At 41.3% G+C, this 17,753-nt stretch overlaps 4 protein-coding genes across 5 annotated transcripts in view; 2 read left to right on the plus strand and 2 right to left on the minus strand.

Moving 5' to 3' along the window:
- The first annotated feature begins 2,205 nt into the window (after positions 1–2,205).
- The window catches only part of LOC131693621 (cytochrome b5 reductase 4), a 155,797-nt gene continuing 140,249 nt past the window's right edge, over positions 2,206–17,753 (plus strand). The window contains exon 1 of one of the 2 annotated variants that reach the window (XM_058981580.1): positions 2,206–2,403. The gene's annotated coding sequence lies outside the window, so the exon portion shown is untranslated. The remainder of the gene's footprint in view (positions 2,404–17,753) is intronic. The other variant, XM_058981581.1, reaches the window with a different exon arrangement.
- Positions 2,844–3,491, plus strand: LOC131686858 (sentrin-specific protease 8). The gene has a single exon (XM_058970852.1). The coding sequence runs from the start codon at positions 2,844–2,846 to the stop codon at positions 3,489–3,491; it is 648 nt and encodes a 215-aa protein (XP_058826835.1).
- Positions 3,622–14,631, minus strand: LOC131693624 (fatty-acid amide hydrolase 2-A-like). Its single transcript, XM_058981584.1, has 5 exons — positions 14,291–14,631; positions 5,262–5,481; positions 5,066–5,198; positions 4,742–5,001; positions 3,622–4,686 (listed from the first exon to the last, which is right to left on the minus strand). The coding sequence occupies exons 1-5, from the start codon at positions 14,504–14,506 to the stop codon at positions 3,905–3,907; spliced, it is 1,611 nt and encodes a 536-aa protein (XP_058837567.1). The 5' UTR covers positions 14,507–14,631; the 3' UTR covers positions 3,622–3,904.
- LOC131693623 (fatty-acid amide hydrolase 2-B-like) overlaps positions 14,867–17,753 on the minus strand; it is a 30,171-nt gene continuing 27,284 nt past the window's right edge. Inside the window, exons 5-6 of the mRNA XM_058981582.1 lie at positions 15,904–16,163; positions 14,867–15,845 (exon numbers count right to left, since the gene is read on the minus strand). Coding sequence (XP_058837565.1) covers positions 15,058–15,845; positions 15,904–16,163 — 1,048 coding nt within the window. The 3' untranslated portion in view covers positions 14,867–15,057. The remainder of the gene's footprint in view (positions 15,846–15,903; positions 16,164–17,753) is intronic.

The following is a 17,753-nucleotide window of genomic DNA, read 5'->3' on the forward strand; positions in this document are numbered from 1 at the left end:
TTTAAGACTCGAGTTTCAACGCACCGAGTACGGTCAAAAAGAACCCATTAGGGCGATGTGTAACGTTTTCAATAGTTTTATGACCATTTTGACTTTTCTATATCTTGTGAGGTTTTCAAAAATAGACTGAGAAGGGTGACTTAGATTTTAACCCTTTCATGCCCAACTTTTTTCTAGTGCATACAGGGCTTCAAAACTATTTTTTCTTAAAAACGGTGAGGGCAAGAAACATGAAAAGTCTTTTTTCATAAAGATAGTTGCTTCCCTTGCAGTGTTAGAAGCTGCTTAATTTTTACCTTTCAGAGCTCAATACAATTCTCCTAGAATATTTACAATAGTCCATTTGCGTGTAAAACGTGGACAAAGACAGTCTAAATTAAAAAGTGTTATTAGTTTTCAAAAATATGACAACATAACGAAGATATATAAAAAATCATTTTTTTGTCGTCAACGTAAACTATCCCTGGCAGCACTGCTCTATCGGAATCCCATCAGACTAATTGCAATAATTTCAGTACTAGAGCTGATCCTTGTAACTGTAAGTACTGAAATGAAAAGCAATAGTTTTTGTGAGCAAATCGTGCCTCAATCAAAAGTTATAGCTGTTTCAAAACGTTGTTGTCCACAAACAACGTGGGCATGAATGGGTTAAGATTAAACTTTATTATATTTGTAATTTTTGTTCTTGTAATGCTGTGTGCTATGTGATTATATTTTATTATATTTATTGTAGAAAATACGAAACGATAATAGAGTTTTAACCCCATTTGAGGTTGCTTCTGAAGTATATCCTGAAATAGACTTCCCATTCAGCTACATTTCATGTAGACCAACATAGGTCAGATGAAAAATAAGAATAAATGAATAAATAAATAAATAAATAAATAAATAAATAAATAAATAAATAAATAAATAAATAAATAAATAAATAAATAAATAAATAAATAAATAAATAAATAAATACATAAATAAATAAATGAATAAATAAACGAATAAATAAATAAATAAACAGCGTGTAGATCTTACCCCAACCAAAGGGTGTCTGTTTTGCCACAGATAAGACATTTAGACTAGAACAAAATTTCCTTAAAAATCTGTACAAACTTGCAAGTTCTGAACGTAGAGAATCAGTATTTCAATATTGCCATCTACGCAACTGATTGCTACACGTGTTTAACGGCTGCACTCCAACTACATTGCTTCGATCATTTCGCCACCTACAAATGTTCGCCAAACGTTTTTCAGATATTTAATCTAGATTTAATCGGATTTCGCACATTTTCTTCAAACCACAATAAAAAATATTGAATAGCTCAAATTAGTCTTCAACACATAATAATAACATGATAATATGAAACGCAGATAAGAGTGTGTACTAACAAAATGATGATTTGAAAAGCATTTGTTCGGTTAAAACGTTAAAGTCCACCAACAAAAGCTGACATCCAGACGAACATGAACGTTGCTGTTGTATCTTTTGTATATTTTTATGACATTTCTTGAGCGTTTTTTTAAAACGTCCTATCTTCAATGAGTTACTCTCTTTGTTTACTTTCTCTTCTGTTAATAATTCGGTCACTTTAACATTTATCCCTCAACTCTTTGCATAATATGCTAGTTAAAACCACTGTCTTTCGATCTGTACTGTAAAATAAGTGAAAGGTGTTATAGTGACGCCGTAAAAATCGAAAGAGAAAGTAAACAAAGACAGTAACTCATTGCAGATATGACGTTTTGAAAAAAACGCTCAAGATTTGACTTACTAATGTAAATCCAATTTGTCTTCAAATGCTCTATATAATCGTAATAATAATATCCAGCCATTATGAAATGAATAAAAATTTGAATTTTTGGGAAAGTCGTGGGCTGTCGGTTTTGCCCGTAATTCCTCTAAACACTTTTTTATGTGGTTTTCGTTTGAGGCGAAACTGAGTCAGTTCCTAACCCCAACTGCTGTCAAAATGTATGAACTGACAGCGGTTGGGGTTAGAACCTGACTCAGTTTAAGGTTCAAGCGAAATCGCCATTAAATAAATTTTTTCTTCATTTCGATAAGGTTCGCCTTTCGCAACAAACGCATTCTGGACACTCACGAGAGCCAAAATGTTGCACAACACTTTTGCTTACTTATCTCCTTCGCTCTCCAATCCAATCAATCTCCGGGAGTGCGAAATGAACACGCGTGCAACAAAACAGTCGGACTTTTTGTTTTACAGTGCCCTTCAAGCCCGAAGATATTGTGGTGTTATAATTATTTAGGATCCGTCCGAAGTGGTACATGAAGTGAATATAATATAATCTGTAAATACCAATCGATTGTAGGTTCCTTAAAGTGAAAAAAGTTCATCGGGGCTTATCAAGTGATTGGATAAAGTGTTTTCAATATCTCAGCAGTTGGCGGCGGTGAGTAACATACATTTTTTTCCTATTTTTAATTAAGTTGCTGCGCAACATGCACCACACGACAACTCTTGAGCGTTTTTTCAAAACGTCATATCTGCAATGAGTTACTCTCTGTTTATACTTTCTCTTTCGATTTTTACGGCGTCACTATAACACTTTTCACTTATTTTACAGTACAGATCGAAAGACGGTGGTTTTAACTAGCATATTATGCAAAGAGCTGAGGGATAAATGTTAAAGTGACCGAATTATTAACAGAAGAGAAAGTAAACAAAGAGAGTAACTCATTGCAGATATGACGTTTTGAAAAAACGCTCAAGAACTATCAAAACAGCTGCTTTGCTGCATCGTTTGTTATTTTTAATATTCAGTTCTGTCAAAATAACTGTTTCGCGCACAAAAAGTGTCAGTGAAAATCCGATTCCGTCGTCGGTACCAGGATGACCGCTAAAGGAGACCAGGTAGCCCTGAGCTTCCACGAGTCCTGCCTACGATTGTCCGACGTGGAATTGCTGCAAGGTCCGTTCTGGCTGAACGACCAAATCATTTCGTTCTACTTCGAGTACCTGGAGAAGCTGATCTACAAGGATGAAGAGGACGTGCTGTTTGTCAGTCCGGAAGTTACGCAGTGCATCCGAATGGTGTCCGAGGAGGAAATCGGAATATTTCTGGAGCCGCTGAATGCGAGACAGCGGTCGTTCATTTTCTTCGCTTTGAATGATAACGAAATTGCGGATAGAGCCGGCGGTTCGCACTGGAGTTTGCTGGTTTTCTCGCGTCCGGAAAAATGCTTCTACCATTTTGATTCCTCGCACAACAGCAACTCGGATATTTGCCGGCAGTTTGTGGCCGTGCTGAAGCGTGCGTTAAACTGTTCGGAAGCTCAGCTGCGTACGGGAGACTGCCTACAGCAGAGCAACGGATACGATTGCGGTGTGCATGTGCTTTGTACTGTGGACAAGGTTACCCAGCAGATCCGGAAGACTGGAAAGATTGAAGGAGTTAAGAGTGCCCGGTATGATGTGATTTGTGGCAAACGGGAGGAAATATTGCACATCATTCTCGATCTCGGAGGAAGGATCAACTAGGAGGAGTACCTACAGTGTCGATAGTTTCTTCCCAGACCACCAGACGTGCTTTCGCGGTTCAGCACAGTTGGAATAATTGTAGAGTAAACAAATTGCGACATATGAGTTCTTCACGATTTTATTTCCTATTTTAGAGCGTAATATTTATTAGACAAATACACGGAGTTTATATCAATTAAAGACTAGTTTGATGGTTTAATGAAAATTTAAACAATTGAGCTGAATCAATGAAAATCAGCCCTCACAAATTGTAAAAACAGCGTTCCTCTCTTATTGTGCACATTCTTGATCGATAGATTAAAACGTAGGCAATTGTAAATTGCTAAAAATTTCATACATCGCTACAATAATACATTTGTTACAACAACATGTATTTCAATTCGGTTGCTGTGTGTGTATTGTCTCTACCTATTTCACACGTTGGGTTCAACCCATCCACCAAAGACACGCTCCAGCTCAAGAGCCACCGCCAAACACAGCCGATCCTGATTTAAATTGCCAATCACTTGCAGTCCAATCGGGAGACCTTCCCGGCCGATTCCCAATGGCACAGCAGTCGATGGTAGTCCCAGTGCATTTATAACGGCTGTATAACTGAAATTCATTGTACGAACTAGTGGTTCGTTGTGGTACGGAGCTACCGTCGGGTAAGTCGGATAGATAAATACTCCATTGTCACGCAGTAACTCGTCGAATTCCTGTAGCAACTCATCCCGTAACTTGACTAAGGCATGGTACTCCGGTGTTCCGTGTTGCACCCCATTTCTGTCGGTGACGGCAGCCATGATCACTGCAAAAGTGTGATTTGACATCCCGAAGAACCATTTGAATAGTTCAGCGTACGGATTTATTTTCCCCTCCATATTAGCCATCTGAACGTCGAGGGTAATTTCATCCTTCTCTTTTAGGTTTCCGAACCAGATCGGACCCGACATTTGAAGTTTATCTAGTTGGACTCTGTTAACATCGGCTTTGATTGTCGAACGGAAATAATTCATCGCCTTGTCAATCGCTTCTAGGATATCCTGGTCCACCGGGGATACCATACTTCCACCACCGTCATCCAGTTGATAGAAGAATTTGACCTGCTTTAGGTCAACTAGATCGTCCAAACGAAGTTTCTTGGTGTTCTCTTCAGAGATGATTTGCAGCATGGGTTTCAGATCCACCGCGTAGCGACATAACGGACCGATGGCTGAAAGAAAAGCGGGGCATGAGTAAATTTCACAATAAGCATCGTTAAAACTAACTCAAAAATCTATCGGCCTCTTTGGTGACCGTCTCCGGATATTGCCCGTCATTAGAAACAACATTCCTTGAAGGCTTGTGACCGAAAATTCCATTGAAGAACGCCGGCATTCGAATAGATCCTCCAATATCCGAGCCCAGTCCAAAAGGTGAGCCACCAGCCGCTTGAAGGGCTCCCTCACCACCACTGGAACCACCCACAATTCGATTGGTGTCGTATGGATTCCGCGAGCGACCGAAAACGGTGTTGACACTTTCCCACCTTGAACGAGGAATCACATTTATCATTGTTCTTCTGTGAAAGGAGTATGTATTTCCAAACTCACCACATGCAGATCTCCGACACATTCGTAAGCGCGAACGGTATCGCTCCGGCTTTCCGCATTAGTTCCATTGCGCGGGCATCTTTATCCGCGCGTGTAGATCGTCGTGCCCAGAGACCAGTGGTATGTAAAAGACCTAAGAACAAGAATAGAACCTATCACTTTTTTTAACAATTTCTAATAAATTTGTGAGTAATACCTTTAACTTTGATGCAATCTTTAGTTGAAATAGGAACGCCTAGGAATGGTTTTTCGTTTGCCAGCTGTTTCTCGGTGAGGGTTCCGGAAGCGATCAGCTTGTCGGCTTTTTCGGCTTCCTTCAAAGCTTCCTCGTACCGCTCGTCAACGATTATGTTTAGCAGGGGGTTGATTTCCTTACAGCGGGCGATGAACGCTTCCATCACGCTGACGCTGGTGAGCTGAAACGAGCGTTGTGAAGAGAATTAAATGTACACTGGAACCTCCATTTGCGAGCTCTTCTATGCCGTAATCTTCGTTTTGCGTAATTCTGACATTGAAAATATCTTACTGCACTATCTGGAGCAGGGTGTCATTCTGAAATCTAAAATCAAAAGATGTCACGTTTTTGCTTCACTATTTTGAACGCTAATAACTTTGTTATTTATGAACGGATTTCCGTCTGGTTATCACCAAACAATTCGGAATTTACTGAAATTATGTTTTATTGCTAGTGTTTTTGTATTTCAATAGCACACTATTGAAAACAAGCACAAATGAATAGATCTCGGAAAGCGTGAAAACTTCCATACATCAGTCAATCTATCCGCGGCAGAACCGGCAATAGGGAGCACCCTAGTGGCTCAAACGAACACGAAAAGTTATAAATAAATGTGCCGCGTGCCTGTTTAAATCAGTTGTTGCTCTTTTGCCAGACAAGTAACATCGTGCCTATAGCATCTCTTACGACATATTTGAGCACCCAGCACACTACACTTCTATAAATGACGTCATCCTCGACTTTAAATACTCGAATATCATTCCTCTAGCGAGTTCATTCTCCCGTAGAACGTCGGGCCGTAAAGAACAGCAGTAGCAATCAGGCATGTTGACAATGCGCTGCGATGAGTGCTGCATTTGATCACTGTTACCGGCGGGGGGGTGGGGGGGTCGGGGGGTGGGGACGATCATAGGTCTAGACTCTAGGCATCCAGCGGCCAAGCGCTCGTGATGTCTCCTTTCCATGGCTCTGATTGGCTGTATTGGTTTTGCCGATGACGTTATCTTCGGATATTTAACTTTCAGCATTGCTCGGGCGAGCTCATTTTCTGGTCGAACGTCGGAGCGGAGACGATATAAGTAGCCGACAGATATATTTATTGTATTTACACCGGCACACTCTCTTGCTCTTTTCGATTTAATTAGGTACTAGTTCCGCATAAAAGATTAAAATTTGTGCGTATCAAAAATGTTGAGCCCTAGTTAGCTCGACTCATATCGAAACCCTACCCATTGGGGCCGTACACAAATAACGTCGCTTTTTTCGACGAATTTCGACCCCTGTCTCTCCCTCGTAGCATTTTGTCACAATATTCCCCCTCGTCACACATCGTCACAAATTTGCTACACCGCTCCTCTGAAGTGCTACGTCATTTATACATGGCCTCTGGCACCGTACTGGCTGTTGTTTAAAACGGTATGCATTGATCGAAATGGTATAGCGAAAATCGAAGCGTGACTAAAATATTCGCTAAGTTTAAATATATTGTAATTTAACTTGAAGTTGAACCTTATCGACTCAACAAAGGTAGGTTTCAAAGCAATTGTTCAAATACGCAATAAATAAATTTTCAAATGAATGCATATCATATGCATGGTTTCGCACTGTCTAAGTAGTTCTTTTTAGCTTTCATATACATGCGGAAAAACTGTACATACTTTTAATATGATCACAAACGATGTAAAATATTTGAAGTATTCGGAAAGTATAACGATGTTTTTTTTCATTTCATATAGATTAAACCACGTATGATTGTATATATCCAAACACATAAAATATGTGCACGTTTCGTTGGCATCAAATAACTCAATTGATGTTTGACAACCCGGTTGTCAACGACTACTCGACAAAATGAATACTTTGTCCGACCATATCCGTGAAGAGAGTAAACGTGCGATATTTCGATTATTGTATCGATTTTGTAGGCTATTTTCGGCAAATTTAAGACTAAGAGAAACGAAAGCAATGAAATTGTAGGATAGGTATTCTAGAGCGAATCAGTTATAAATAGAACACGGAAAACTAGGACTAGGCAGGCTCATATGGCCATGATCGAAAGGAAATGTGAAGAATCCATTACCTTCTGCTGGTAGGAGTTGGGATATCCACCCATGTTTACCGCATGGTCGTTGATAGAACATAACTCATCATCATGGTTTATCGCCGACGCCGCGATTACATTTTCAATGTTGCCGTGGTCGTGTCCTGTACACAACCCTTTCATTTTTTTTCGAACGCAAACTCTCAAGCAGCACACACACGTCGCACCCTGCAGTATTGAACTCAATCCAAAATCACCCACGTTGCAAATCGTGCTGTGACACAGTGCTGGTACCCGAAAAAATCGGTTTAGCTGTGTTTATTCTAGCGTCCAGACGATATAGCCATGATGTTGCTCGTTTGGCATAAGAGCAAAAACTGCTTCAAACAGGCACGCGGCACCTTTATTTATAACTTTTCGTGTTTGTATTAAGCCATTTAGGTTCTTCCTATTGACGGGTTTGCCTGAAATAGCTGCCTCGTTGATGGAAACTTTTCCTTTTTTTTGAGAACTTTACAATTTTACAGATAATAAATTACTATCAATATTTGTAGAAGACATTTTGTGGGTGAATGGAGAACAGTGAGTCTAGTTATGTAAGTTATGAAAACTAGGCTCGATGGAACTATCCAAGTCAGTCTTGGATATCACATACATTTGAAGCAACATCAGATGTTGCTTCAAGTTGCTCTCGGTCCCTATTCGGCAGTTTTCACGTGAATGCTTAATATTCTCCTCGCGATGTTTGTACGTAGGACATGCTGGGAAATCATGTGGGTTTCCCCCACAGTAGAGACACTTTTCGACATCCCTTCCACAGGAATCATCCGCATGATTCTCAGCGCATTTCCCACAACTGGCCTTATTGCTACAATGGGAGGCTGTGTGTTCCAATTGTTTGCAATTAGTACAGTTCATGACCCGCGGCACAAAGAGACGAACAGGTAGACGAACCTTGTCAAAGAGGAGGTAGCTGGGTAGAACTGAACCGGCGAAGGTCATCCGATAAAAGTCTGATTTGACGTATGTTTTCTTCCCGTCAGCTGCGACTGATGCTGAATGCAAACGTTTGCATTCAAGTATGTTCACTGGCTTAAGCATGGGGTCTTCGAAACAGCCAGTCCCACATTTCAGCAGGTCCCCGCAACTCAGACTCGAATCGGAAACGGCCCCACAGACTACAAACCTGTTAGCTGGTATATACACCACGTACTCCTTCGTAAAGGGCCCATAGCAAGCAATATCATTTGCCTGATTTAAACTGTTTACAACGACCCAAAGCTTATCAGGGCGCATTTTCGATATTTCTGTCACGGTCGAATACCGATCCGTCAGAACTCGACAAATCTGCAACCGATTCAAACACTTTTTGTCTTTGGTCCGGAAGAAGATCACGAAGGGCCCGGTGGCTGAGCTTGGATATACTTTGAGCCGGCGAGCCAATTTTGTTTCGACGTCCATCTTGAGATGAACTGCCGTCAGGGGAGGTCGTGTTTGCACGGGCCTATTGCCCAGTGCACGTTAGTAGGAGAACCAAAAAGGGGAAACATAAAATAATGCTTAACTTGTGTATGTAACGGTACCCAGACGGCTTACTAGAAAAACACTGCTTCACTGGTCACTGACCGGCTAACGGTACTCGGAAACAGAAACACAAATGAAGGGTAAAAATATTGAAACCTCGACGAGGCGGAGAGTGCGCAAGATAACCTTGAACGCGAATTAGCACTTATCTTTATCGCTATACACTGCACGGACTGGCAAAAAACACTTGTGTCTAGACCGAGGGCTCGAAAACAAATGGAGAGATGTACACTCAAGTTTTTTTTTACGCGGTTTTTTTTTGCGCGGTATTTTTTTACGCGGTTTTTTTTTACGCGGATTTTGAAATTTACGCGGTTTTCATTTACGCGGATTTTGAAATTTACGCGGTTTTCATTTACGCGGATTTTGAAATTTACGCGGTTTTCATTTACGCGGTTTTTGAAATTTACGCGGTTTTCATTTACGCGGATTTTGGAATTTACGCGGTATACATCAATGAGGTCCCCTTTATCGCGGATTCTTAAATTTAAGTGGTCTTCATTTACGCGGATTTTGAAATTTACGCGGTTTTCATTTACGCGGATTTTGAAATTTACGCGGTTTTCATTTACGCGGATTTTGAAATTTACGCGGTTTTCATTTACGCGGATTTTGAAATTTACGCGGTTTTCATTTACGCGGATTTTGAAATTTACGCGGTTTTCATTTACGCGGTTTTCATTTACGCGGCTCGTATCCCCCGCGTAAAAAAAAACCTGAGTGTATTCTGATTCGGGATTAATCCGCCTAAAATTCTAATGTTTCAATTTCACTGGTTCTCATCAGCTCAAAATAACCTCCTTTTCTTGCGGGATATCACTATGGATCACGAAGTGTAGATCTTCCCTCGTAATCCATAGTGACTTCGGATTTGGTGAAACACCACAAACACTTAGTTGGAATGCTTATTGGATTCTGGATTCTAACATCGTATCTTGTTGGATGTCGACACCACTAGGTTAGAGTATCCGCTTGATTCAAGAGAAGCAAGCGCAAATCAGCCCACTGCTGTTTTGACACGACTAGATTGACTAATTTATGGTCCTTGTTCAATAGTAAAACCGACGATGGCCAGTAGAGACAGTACGTACGCTGCACTCGACCGTTAAAAGCTATTTCTCTCTGGACACCCTCGGAGTACAGCGTACCGGGAAGTCGCTTCTGTCAAAAGAAAATGAATGAGCGATGATGTGGCTGCAACCAATTAAGAAAGAATACGGTCTTATGTGGCGGTATGACAATGTTCGACAGTAAAAATATGCCCTTGAAGCGCAAGCAGTGTCTTGACAAGAGCCTGGTTCAGGAGCCTAAGCTTGCGAAATGTCAACTCGAAAAACAATTCCTTGACTACAAGCCGAAGGAATATATTCGCAAGCTCTCGGCACAGGAAGAAGTTATGCGCTGGGAACGCTCATGGTATCTGTCAATCCTGTCAAATCTGGGAAGCTTAGAATTGTGTGGGATGCTGCAGCCAAGGTGGGGCGTATTTCGTTGATTTCGTTCCTGCTGAAAGGGCCTGATCAAGTTACGCCATTTTCGGATATCTTACAACGGTCCTGCGAATATAGTGCGGCAATTCCAAGGGATATTCGCGTGAAGTTTCACCAAGTTCGGATCAACAGTGAAGACCAGCAATGCGAAAGGTTTCTCTGAAATGATGGAGTTCCTGGAAATAACCCGATCACTTACATCATGCAAGTGATGACGTCCGGTGCGAGTTGTTCGACAAGCAGTGCACAATACTTGGAAAACCTGAACAAGTCGAGGCGATCCGTAGGGGCACGTATGTTGATGATATGCTCTGTAGCATGGAATCAAAACGAGAGGCGGTAAAGCTCGTGCAGGATGTAAGGTTTATAAATGCTGAAGGTTGCTTCGAGATACGACGAAGGTTGTCCAACTCTGAAAAGGTGGTAGATGCTATAGGTACACATACTCTATCCAGAAGGATTTCAACAAGTTTAGCTGGCTGGCAACCTAGAAAGTAGTGGGTATGTGGTGGGATACCAACAGCGAAACGTTTACCTTTAACATTCTGAAACGATGCAGACAAGAGTTGCTTATCTGAGAGGAAGCCTTACGAAACACGAAGTACTATGAATCCTCAAGTCGGTGTACGACCAAACTCCTTCTTCAGGAAATTTGGCGCTCTAACGTTGATTGGAATGAGCCGATAGCCGGTCAACAACTTTCGAAGCGGAGAACGTGACTCAACGTGTTGACCAATGTGGAGAAAGTTTCCGCTCCTCGATGCTACCGAACGTCATCCATGGAAACCAACAATATCCAGTTGCATGTATTCGTCGATGCTTTCGCTACGAAGAAGGTGACTCGATAGTGCATTTGTTGCAAAAAGTCGCGTCGCATCCCTGTAGTACGTTTCCATTCCTCGGATGGAACTCTAAGCGGCGATCATCGGAATGCGTCTGGCGAAAGCGATCAGAGAAACTCATCGTATTCCAGTACAGAAACGGTTTTTTTCGGTTTCGACTGTTTCGAGAAATGTCCAGTTGGACGAATACATTGAGGAGATTGCTTTATTATCGGGTTTCAAGTATGTTACCGGAGTGAAGGCTGCTCGTATTCCCAAAAATAGTTCGATCTACAAGCAATCCTAATTTGTCGATGAAAAAGGAGTTCTTCTCAAGCTTATAAGATCTATGGAAATCATCAAGCCTACCGCCGCTTATACCAATTTACTGCTGAAGAAGCAGCCACCCGCATTACGGCTCGGTAAGGCCCAACTGGTGTCGAAGGGGGTCAATTAAGATTGTCTGACGTATTCTTCATGGTCAGATGATTAGCGTTTCGAGCTATACAAGTTCCGACGTAAATTGAGGATTCGATGAAAGAAAAGATCTCCTATATGAGGCGGTCTATCGGCTGCGTCGAAATGCCGGAAGAAATGAAATGAAATGAAATCTGTAATTAGCACTAACAAACATCTAATTTCAGGAACCGTACGAGATGGCACTGGGCGTGTGGCCTTCGACTGGCTTGGTCTCCATTAGAGTAACAAGAAAAAAATGACCCCTATCGGCCAACGCCTAAGGCGATTCCTAGTGCCACCAGAAGCACTTGCACAAAATTTCAAGCAAATCGGACAAATCTAGCTACCGGACCAACGTATCTGAAGTTTGTATGGGATTTTTCGACAGTTTATATGGAGAAAACCCACTAGCTCGCATTTTCACCACTAGGTTGCACTATATGCATCGTATTATCACTGTAAGTGAAAATAAGAAAGATAATTTAATTATCTATAACTTTGCCGAAGACTGTAAGCGAATACGACTTTGTTAAAAGAAGCTATTAAACTTTTAGCGAAGTAATGTCTGAGTCAGTTTTGCATGGGGCCTACGGTGTGTACCTAGCGGTGACAATGCGAGCTAGTGGGTTTTCTCCATGTAAATTGTCGAAAAATCCCATACAAACTTTAGATACGTTGATTCGGTAGCTAGACTTGTCCGATTTGCTTGAAATTTTGTGCAAGTACTTCTGGTGGCACTAGGAATCGACTCAGGGGTGGGCCGATCGAGTTTTCAAAAAATCCTTATTTTTCTGGGCAGTCTAATGGTCCATTCTCATTGGTTCGGAAGTCTTGTTGGCTGGTTGGTAGATATGTGCTCCTACTTGCAAGTTGATAGATCAATTCGCTTGGGTGGAGGGCATGTGGATCCTGCTAGTTGTCGACTATTTTGACCTTGGGTATGAGGCTAGTTCAGGGAAGGAGTGCAGGCACCTAAAAGGTAGTTAATTATTCAGGACTTGATCTTATGATTATTTAACTCCACCAAGCACTCCGGCTGTCTGAAATAATTAGCAGCTCTTTTGGGTCGGTGTGACCTGTTCAGGCAGACATTCGGTTCCAGTAAATTTTGTGGGGAATAGTGGATAAATATATCTTATGTCCTTTATGGACAGAGATTCTTTTTGTGAAACCCTAAAATACCTTCACTCGTCTAACTACTCAGCATAATGATAGTAGAAAAAATTTAGGATTTGCCTGGTCCATAATGTAATGAATACGTATATTGACTAAAACAGGGATAATAAAATTCTATTATAAGACAGATGAAACTGCACAGTTGTAAGAAAAAGTATTCGCGAGTCAGGACTAATACTGCTAGTATATTTACCGTATCAATTAATAGTCGATTGATCCGCTTTGGACCTAGGAGACAAAAAGGAGATTAGGAAGAGACAGAAGCGGATTCAATGCGAAAGTTGTCAATACGACTTAGACCCCAAGGCGATGATGAGATGATTTTCCAAAGAATTAGACAGACTAGATGACACGACGTTACACGCTCTCAATTTGTGCCAAATAGTATGTATGTATGTATGAATGTAAGTTCGTATGTATTCCTGCAGGTATGGATGTGTATAAGAGCAATGTATCCCTGACCAAAATGGAAGGACAACCTCTGACCGTAAAGCACTGCACACAGGTTGCACATAGGTTGTAGAAATAGGTTGTTGAGACAGCTCGATTGCACACTGGTAAATAACAATAACAATATTTGTAGAAGATATTTTAGACTTTAGATTGACACCTAGCCTAGCCTAGATTGACATTTTTAATGCCATTTTTGAAAACCTTAATTCAAAGATTCAAGTTCCAGGAAGGCGTTCTTTGATAGATTTCGAAGGTTGATGCATTTCAAACAAAATATAAAAGCTGTATTTCCAAACGCCAAAAGTACCAAAAAGTGGATTATCAAGAAAAAAATCGAGATGACACCAGGGGGCCTATTCTTACAATCACGTCACTTAGTGACGAGAAGGAAATTTCCTTCTAGTTACTAGGTGACGTAACTCTGAGAATAGGGCTCCAGATCTTGACATTACATGCATTTCTACGACAGTTGGTATCAAAAATACGAATTCGCTTTCTAAAATTCAAGGTGTTTAAGTTTTTGGACACTACCCGGTTTGAGAATTCCTGTTTACCATTTTTATTGGCACCCCAATGTTCAGGTTGTATAAATTTCTGAGCAATTGTTGACTTGATACGATTAGGTAATCAGATAATCACTTCCAAATAGCTTATTACACACTAGCAGCATGGTACAGATAAGCTTTAGTACTGGATAGCTCAATAAAATTTAAAAAAAAAACAGAAAAACTAAGGCACTGGTTCCATGTTCTTATTGTTCACTGTATCGGTAGATAAAATCGTCCGTGCACTTTATGGAACCCAAATTCCATAAACACATATTAGATATTTTAAAATAGCACCGACGGAATTCAATATATAACATTGCTTGATATAAGACCGGTAAAGAGCTCCAAGCCGCAATCAACTACTTTGATCAGGCATTCTCATATTTGCGTTGAGGTCAACATTTGCACATAAACTCACCTTTTTGGTACGAATCTTCAATGCTAGCGACGAGGCCGACTCCAGTAAAATCTCATTCCGTATCGGTGACACCTTTTGCCCGTGTTCTCCGTAGATAAATCTGAGTATCCATCGCGTCAACAACAACAGAAACTTGTGCACTATATTGACGATCCGCTCCTTCAACGGTGGCGTTTTCCTTTTTCCGAGGATGCTCGGTTCAGCGGTTCGCTCCATGTTTTTTGCTGAATGAATGCAAACCCCTTTCTCTTGTGTGAATTTCGTCAGCTGCTTTATCGGTTCTCGCGATTTAATCAGATTCTGTTTTCACAAGATTGGAAGATCCATTCGTGATGGTGGTCTGAAAGCTACTGCTAACAGCAAGGTCGGAACTGTAAATAAAGTTATTTTGGTGCATTGGACACCGCGTTATGTATCAGACACAATCTTAGAGCAAACGCTTAAGCTTCCCATACGATAGGTTCTATATTTAGAGGACTGTTGCTGTTATTTAACCTAAACAGAAAAAAATTTCACTCAACGAATTAATAGCTGATGAATGATATTTCGAATATTTGGACAAATGTAGTTCAAAAATTTTCTAACACCTTGTGTACTTTTATTAAAATGTGTCGGTATACTCTTAAAAAAATAAATATAGTTAATTTCTGCTGTCACTAGCATCCATACTTATTAGTAACAATTTTCAGCTCCATCATTCCTAACTGTGATGTCTTCTGTTATCACTGGTCCCCCAACTCCAAACCCGGTGCCGCTACTCCCGTCGATTAAGCCAACACATCCGGTGCAACCCATCCACCGAAGACACGCTCCAGCTCACAGGCCACGGCCAAACACAAGCGATCCTGATTCACGTTTCCAATCACCTGCAACCCAATCGGAAGTCCTTCCCGACCTAATCCCAACGGCACTGCAGTCGACGGTAGACCCAAAACGTTTATCACCCCGGTGTAGCTAAAATTTAGTGCTCTGACCAGCGCTTCATTGTGGTACGGAGCGACAGTTGGATGTGTTGGGTAAATAAATACCCCATTTTCACCCAGCATCGCCTTGAACTCTTCCAGCAGTTCGTCCCTTTGTTTTACCATATAGTGGTACTGGGAGGAGCCATACTGAACTCCGCGGTGCTCTGTAATGGCAGTCATGATCCCTACGAAGGTATGATTCGACTGTCCGACGAACCACTTGAGCAGCTCCACGTACGGATTGATTTTTCCCTCTAAATTGTCCAGCTGTGCATCGAAAGAAACCTCCTCCTTATGTTTCATGTTGGCGAACCATATCGGAGCGGATTTACGCAACTTCTCGAGACACACTTTGCGAACATCTGCCTTAACGGTGGAACGGAAATGTGCCATCACTTTTTCCATCGCATCCCGGATATCGTGGTCTACGGGCGACACCAAGCTACCGCCACCGTCGTTCAGTTGGTAAACGAACTTAACCTGCTTCAGGTCAACCGGTTCATCCAGGCGAAGTTTCTTAGCGTTCTCGTCGGCGATGATCCGCAGCATCGGTTTCAGATCCGTAGCGTAGCGGCACATTGGACCGATAGCTGATGGAAGAAAAAAATCAGTTATTCGTAATCTACGAACATACTTGCATTAACTCACCCAAAAACATTTCCTGCTCTGCACTGATCGGTCGCGGGTACTGTCCATCGTTCGAAACCACGTGTCTCGATGGTTTGTGCCCAAAGATACCATTGAAAAACGCCGGCATTCGAATGGAACCGCCAATGTCCGAACCAAGGCCGAAGGGAGAACCAGCTGCAGCCTGAATAGCTCCTTCACCACCGCTAGAACCACCCACGATGCGGTTGGTGTCGTACGGATTCCGAGATCGGCCATGGATCGTGTTGACACTTTCCCACCTGCAATTGGAAAGGGTGGAGTTGGGTTTAGAAGGCTAGAGTTGAGAAAAATAAATGGTATAGCAACGAGATAGCGCAAAGCGGTACCGTACCAGTGCATTTACCCGTTCGAATTAGATTAGAGCTTGACCTCAAACTCAACGCGGATAGTGTAATTAGGCAATTTTCCAAGAAAATTAACCGAATATTCTTCGATACGACTCAGTGCCGAAAGTAAATCTTAATTCACTTTATGTACCGCTAGTACACTCTTTGTCTATTTGCTTGCAGTTAGGAAATATATTTCAATAAACGTCGGTCCACCTATATAAAAACTTGATGAACAACGTTGGTTCATCCGGTTCATTTTGACGAGGTTACGTTAGGTTAGTGTATTACCTAATAACAAAAGTTTTGAAACCACATAAGTGGTTTCCTAATTTTGTTTCTCAACCGAAATGTGTATTGGGGATCATTCACAAATTATGACACAAAACAATTGCCCAACATTTAAATTAACTAGCCGCAACTCATCAATAGTACAGAGCCAGAACAAACTTTTCTTAAAAATCTGTGTAAACATTTAAATGAAAATACGTTGAAAATCATCCTCGCATACACCATTTTTTTGTATTCAAGTTTGCACACAACGCCCGTATAGCGTTTGCTGGCCGATCGTAGCGCTGGCTAGTGGCAAGTTTTATTTCTCACACACAGTGAAAACTTGACTTGTTTGTCAGCTCTCAGTGCTAATAGGTACAATTTTCTTTATACGTTATGAGCTGTTTTTGCTAAATCTTCTCTCCATTTGTCAAAAAAATATCACAATCATGCATACCGCTTCTCTCCTAACTGTATGACATCGTTAACGAAAGGTCCCTTACTTGTTGACATCTATACAATCAGAATTAACACCCCTTCTCCGAAATCTATTTCCAAATCGGCGGCTATGTACCTTATCAGATAGTTGCATTAAATGATAAAAGTAAGTACTGTTTACCCTCCTACCATTACTAAGCCAGCTAGCGGCTACCTTTACCCTCTCAAACGAATAATTGTTACTTCATCGGATAAATGGGAATGTGATAACGAATCTCAACGTTCCGGTGCGAGCGCGAGTACACACGGATGTTTATAAATAAAATCAATAAAAATGATTCATCAACAAGTTCGGTTCGTCGTGCCTGTAGGAGTTGATGTTTTTTGCGGAGGGAATGTTTTATCTTGGGTTAACGAAAAGTTTCAAAACTAGTTAAGAAAGACTAATCCTTTTTTTTAGTCTTGTGAATATAAAATGCATGCCTTCAACAATTTTTCATGTCCGAACTGTGAAAGGGTTTCCTCTTTTATTTTATCCTAACCTTCCGGCACTGTGCCCTCAGTTGCTCTGAAAATCTAGCGAAATCGTCTTAGGGCACCAGCGGCTGCTCGTTCGGTGGGCTATAAGCGCGACTTTCGGAGAGTTAAATGCTGCTCATATACCACGTGGGACAATTTATGGCAGGGAGGTGGGAATATCACAAATGTCAACATGGACATCTTCATTATACTAGTAGGTATACTTGATATCTATAACAATGACTGCGATGTGACACGCCGAAAGCGCACTAA

Source organism: Topomyia yanbarensis, chromosome 3, assembly GCF_030247195.1.
Source record: "Topomyia yanbarensis strain Yona2022 chromosome 3, ASM3024719v1, whole genome shotgun sequence".
In the NCBI taxonomy this organism is placed as follows: domain Eukaryota; kingdom Metazoa; phylum Arthropoda; class Insecta; order Diptera; family Culicidae; genus Topomyia; species Topomyia yanbarensis.

Excerpts from the sequence above, each read along its gene's own strand:
- LOC131686858 (XM_058970852.1), top strand. The coding sequence starts at position 2,844 with ATGACCGCTAAAGGAGACCAGGTAGCCCTGAGCTTCCACGAGTCCTGC.
- LOC131693624 (XM_058981584.1), bottom strand. The coding sequence starts at position 14,506 with ATGGAGCGAACCGCTGAACCGAGCATCCTCGGAAAAAGGAAAACGCCA. Across the intron at positions 5,482-14,290 it reads TGAAGATTCGTACCAAAAAG|CTCACCAGCGTCAGCGTGAT; the intron begins GTGAGTTTATGT and ends CGCTCGTTTCAG. Across the intron at positions 5,199-5,261 it reads AGATTGCATCAAAGTTAAAG|GTCTTTTACATACCACTGGT; the intron begins GTATTACTCACA and ends TCTTGTTCTTAG.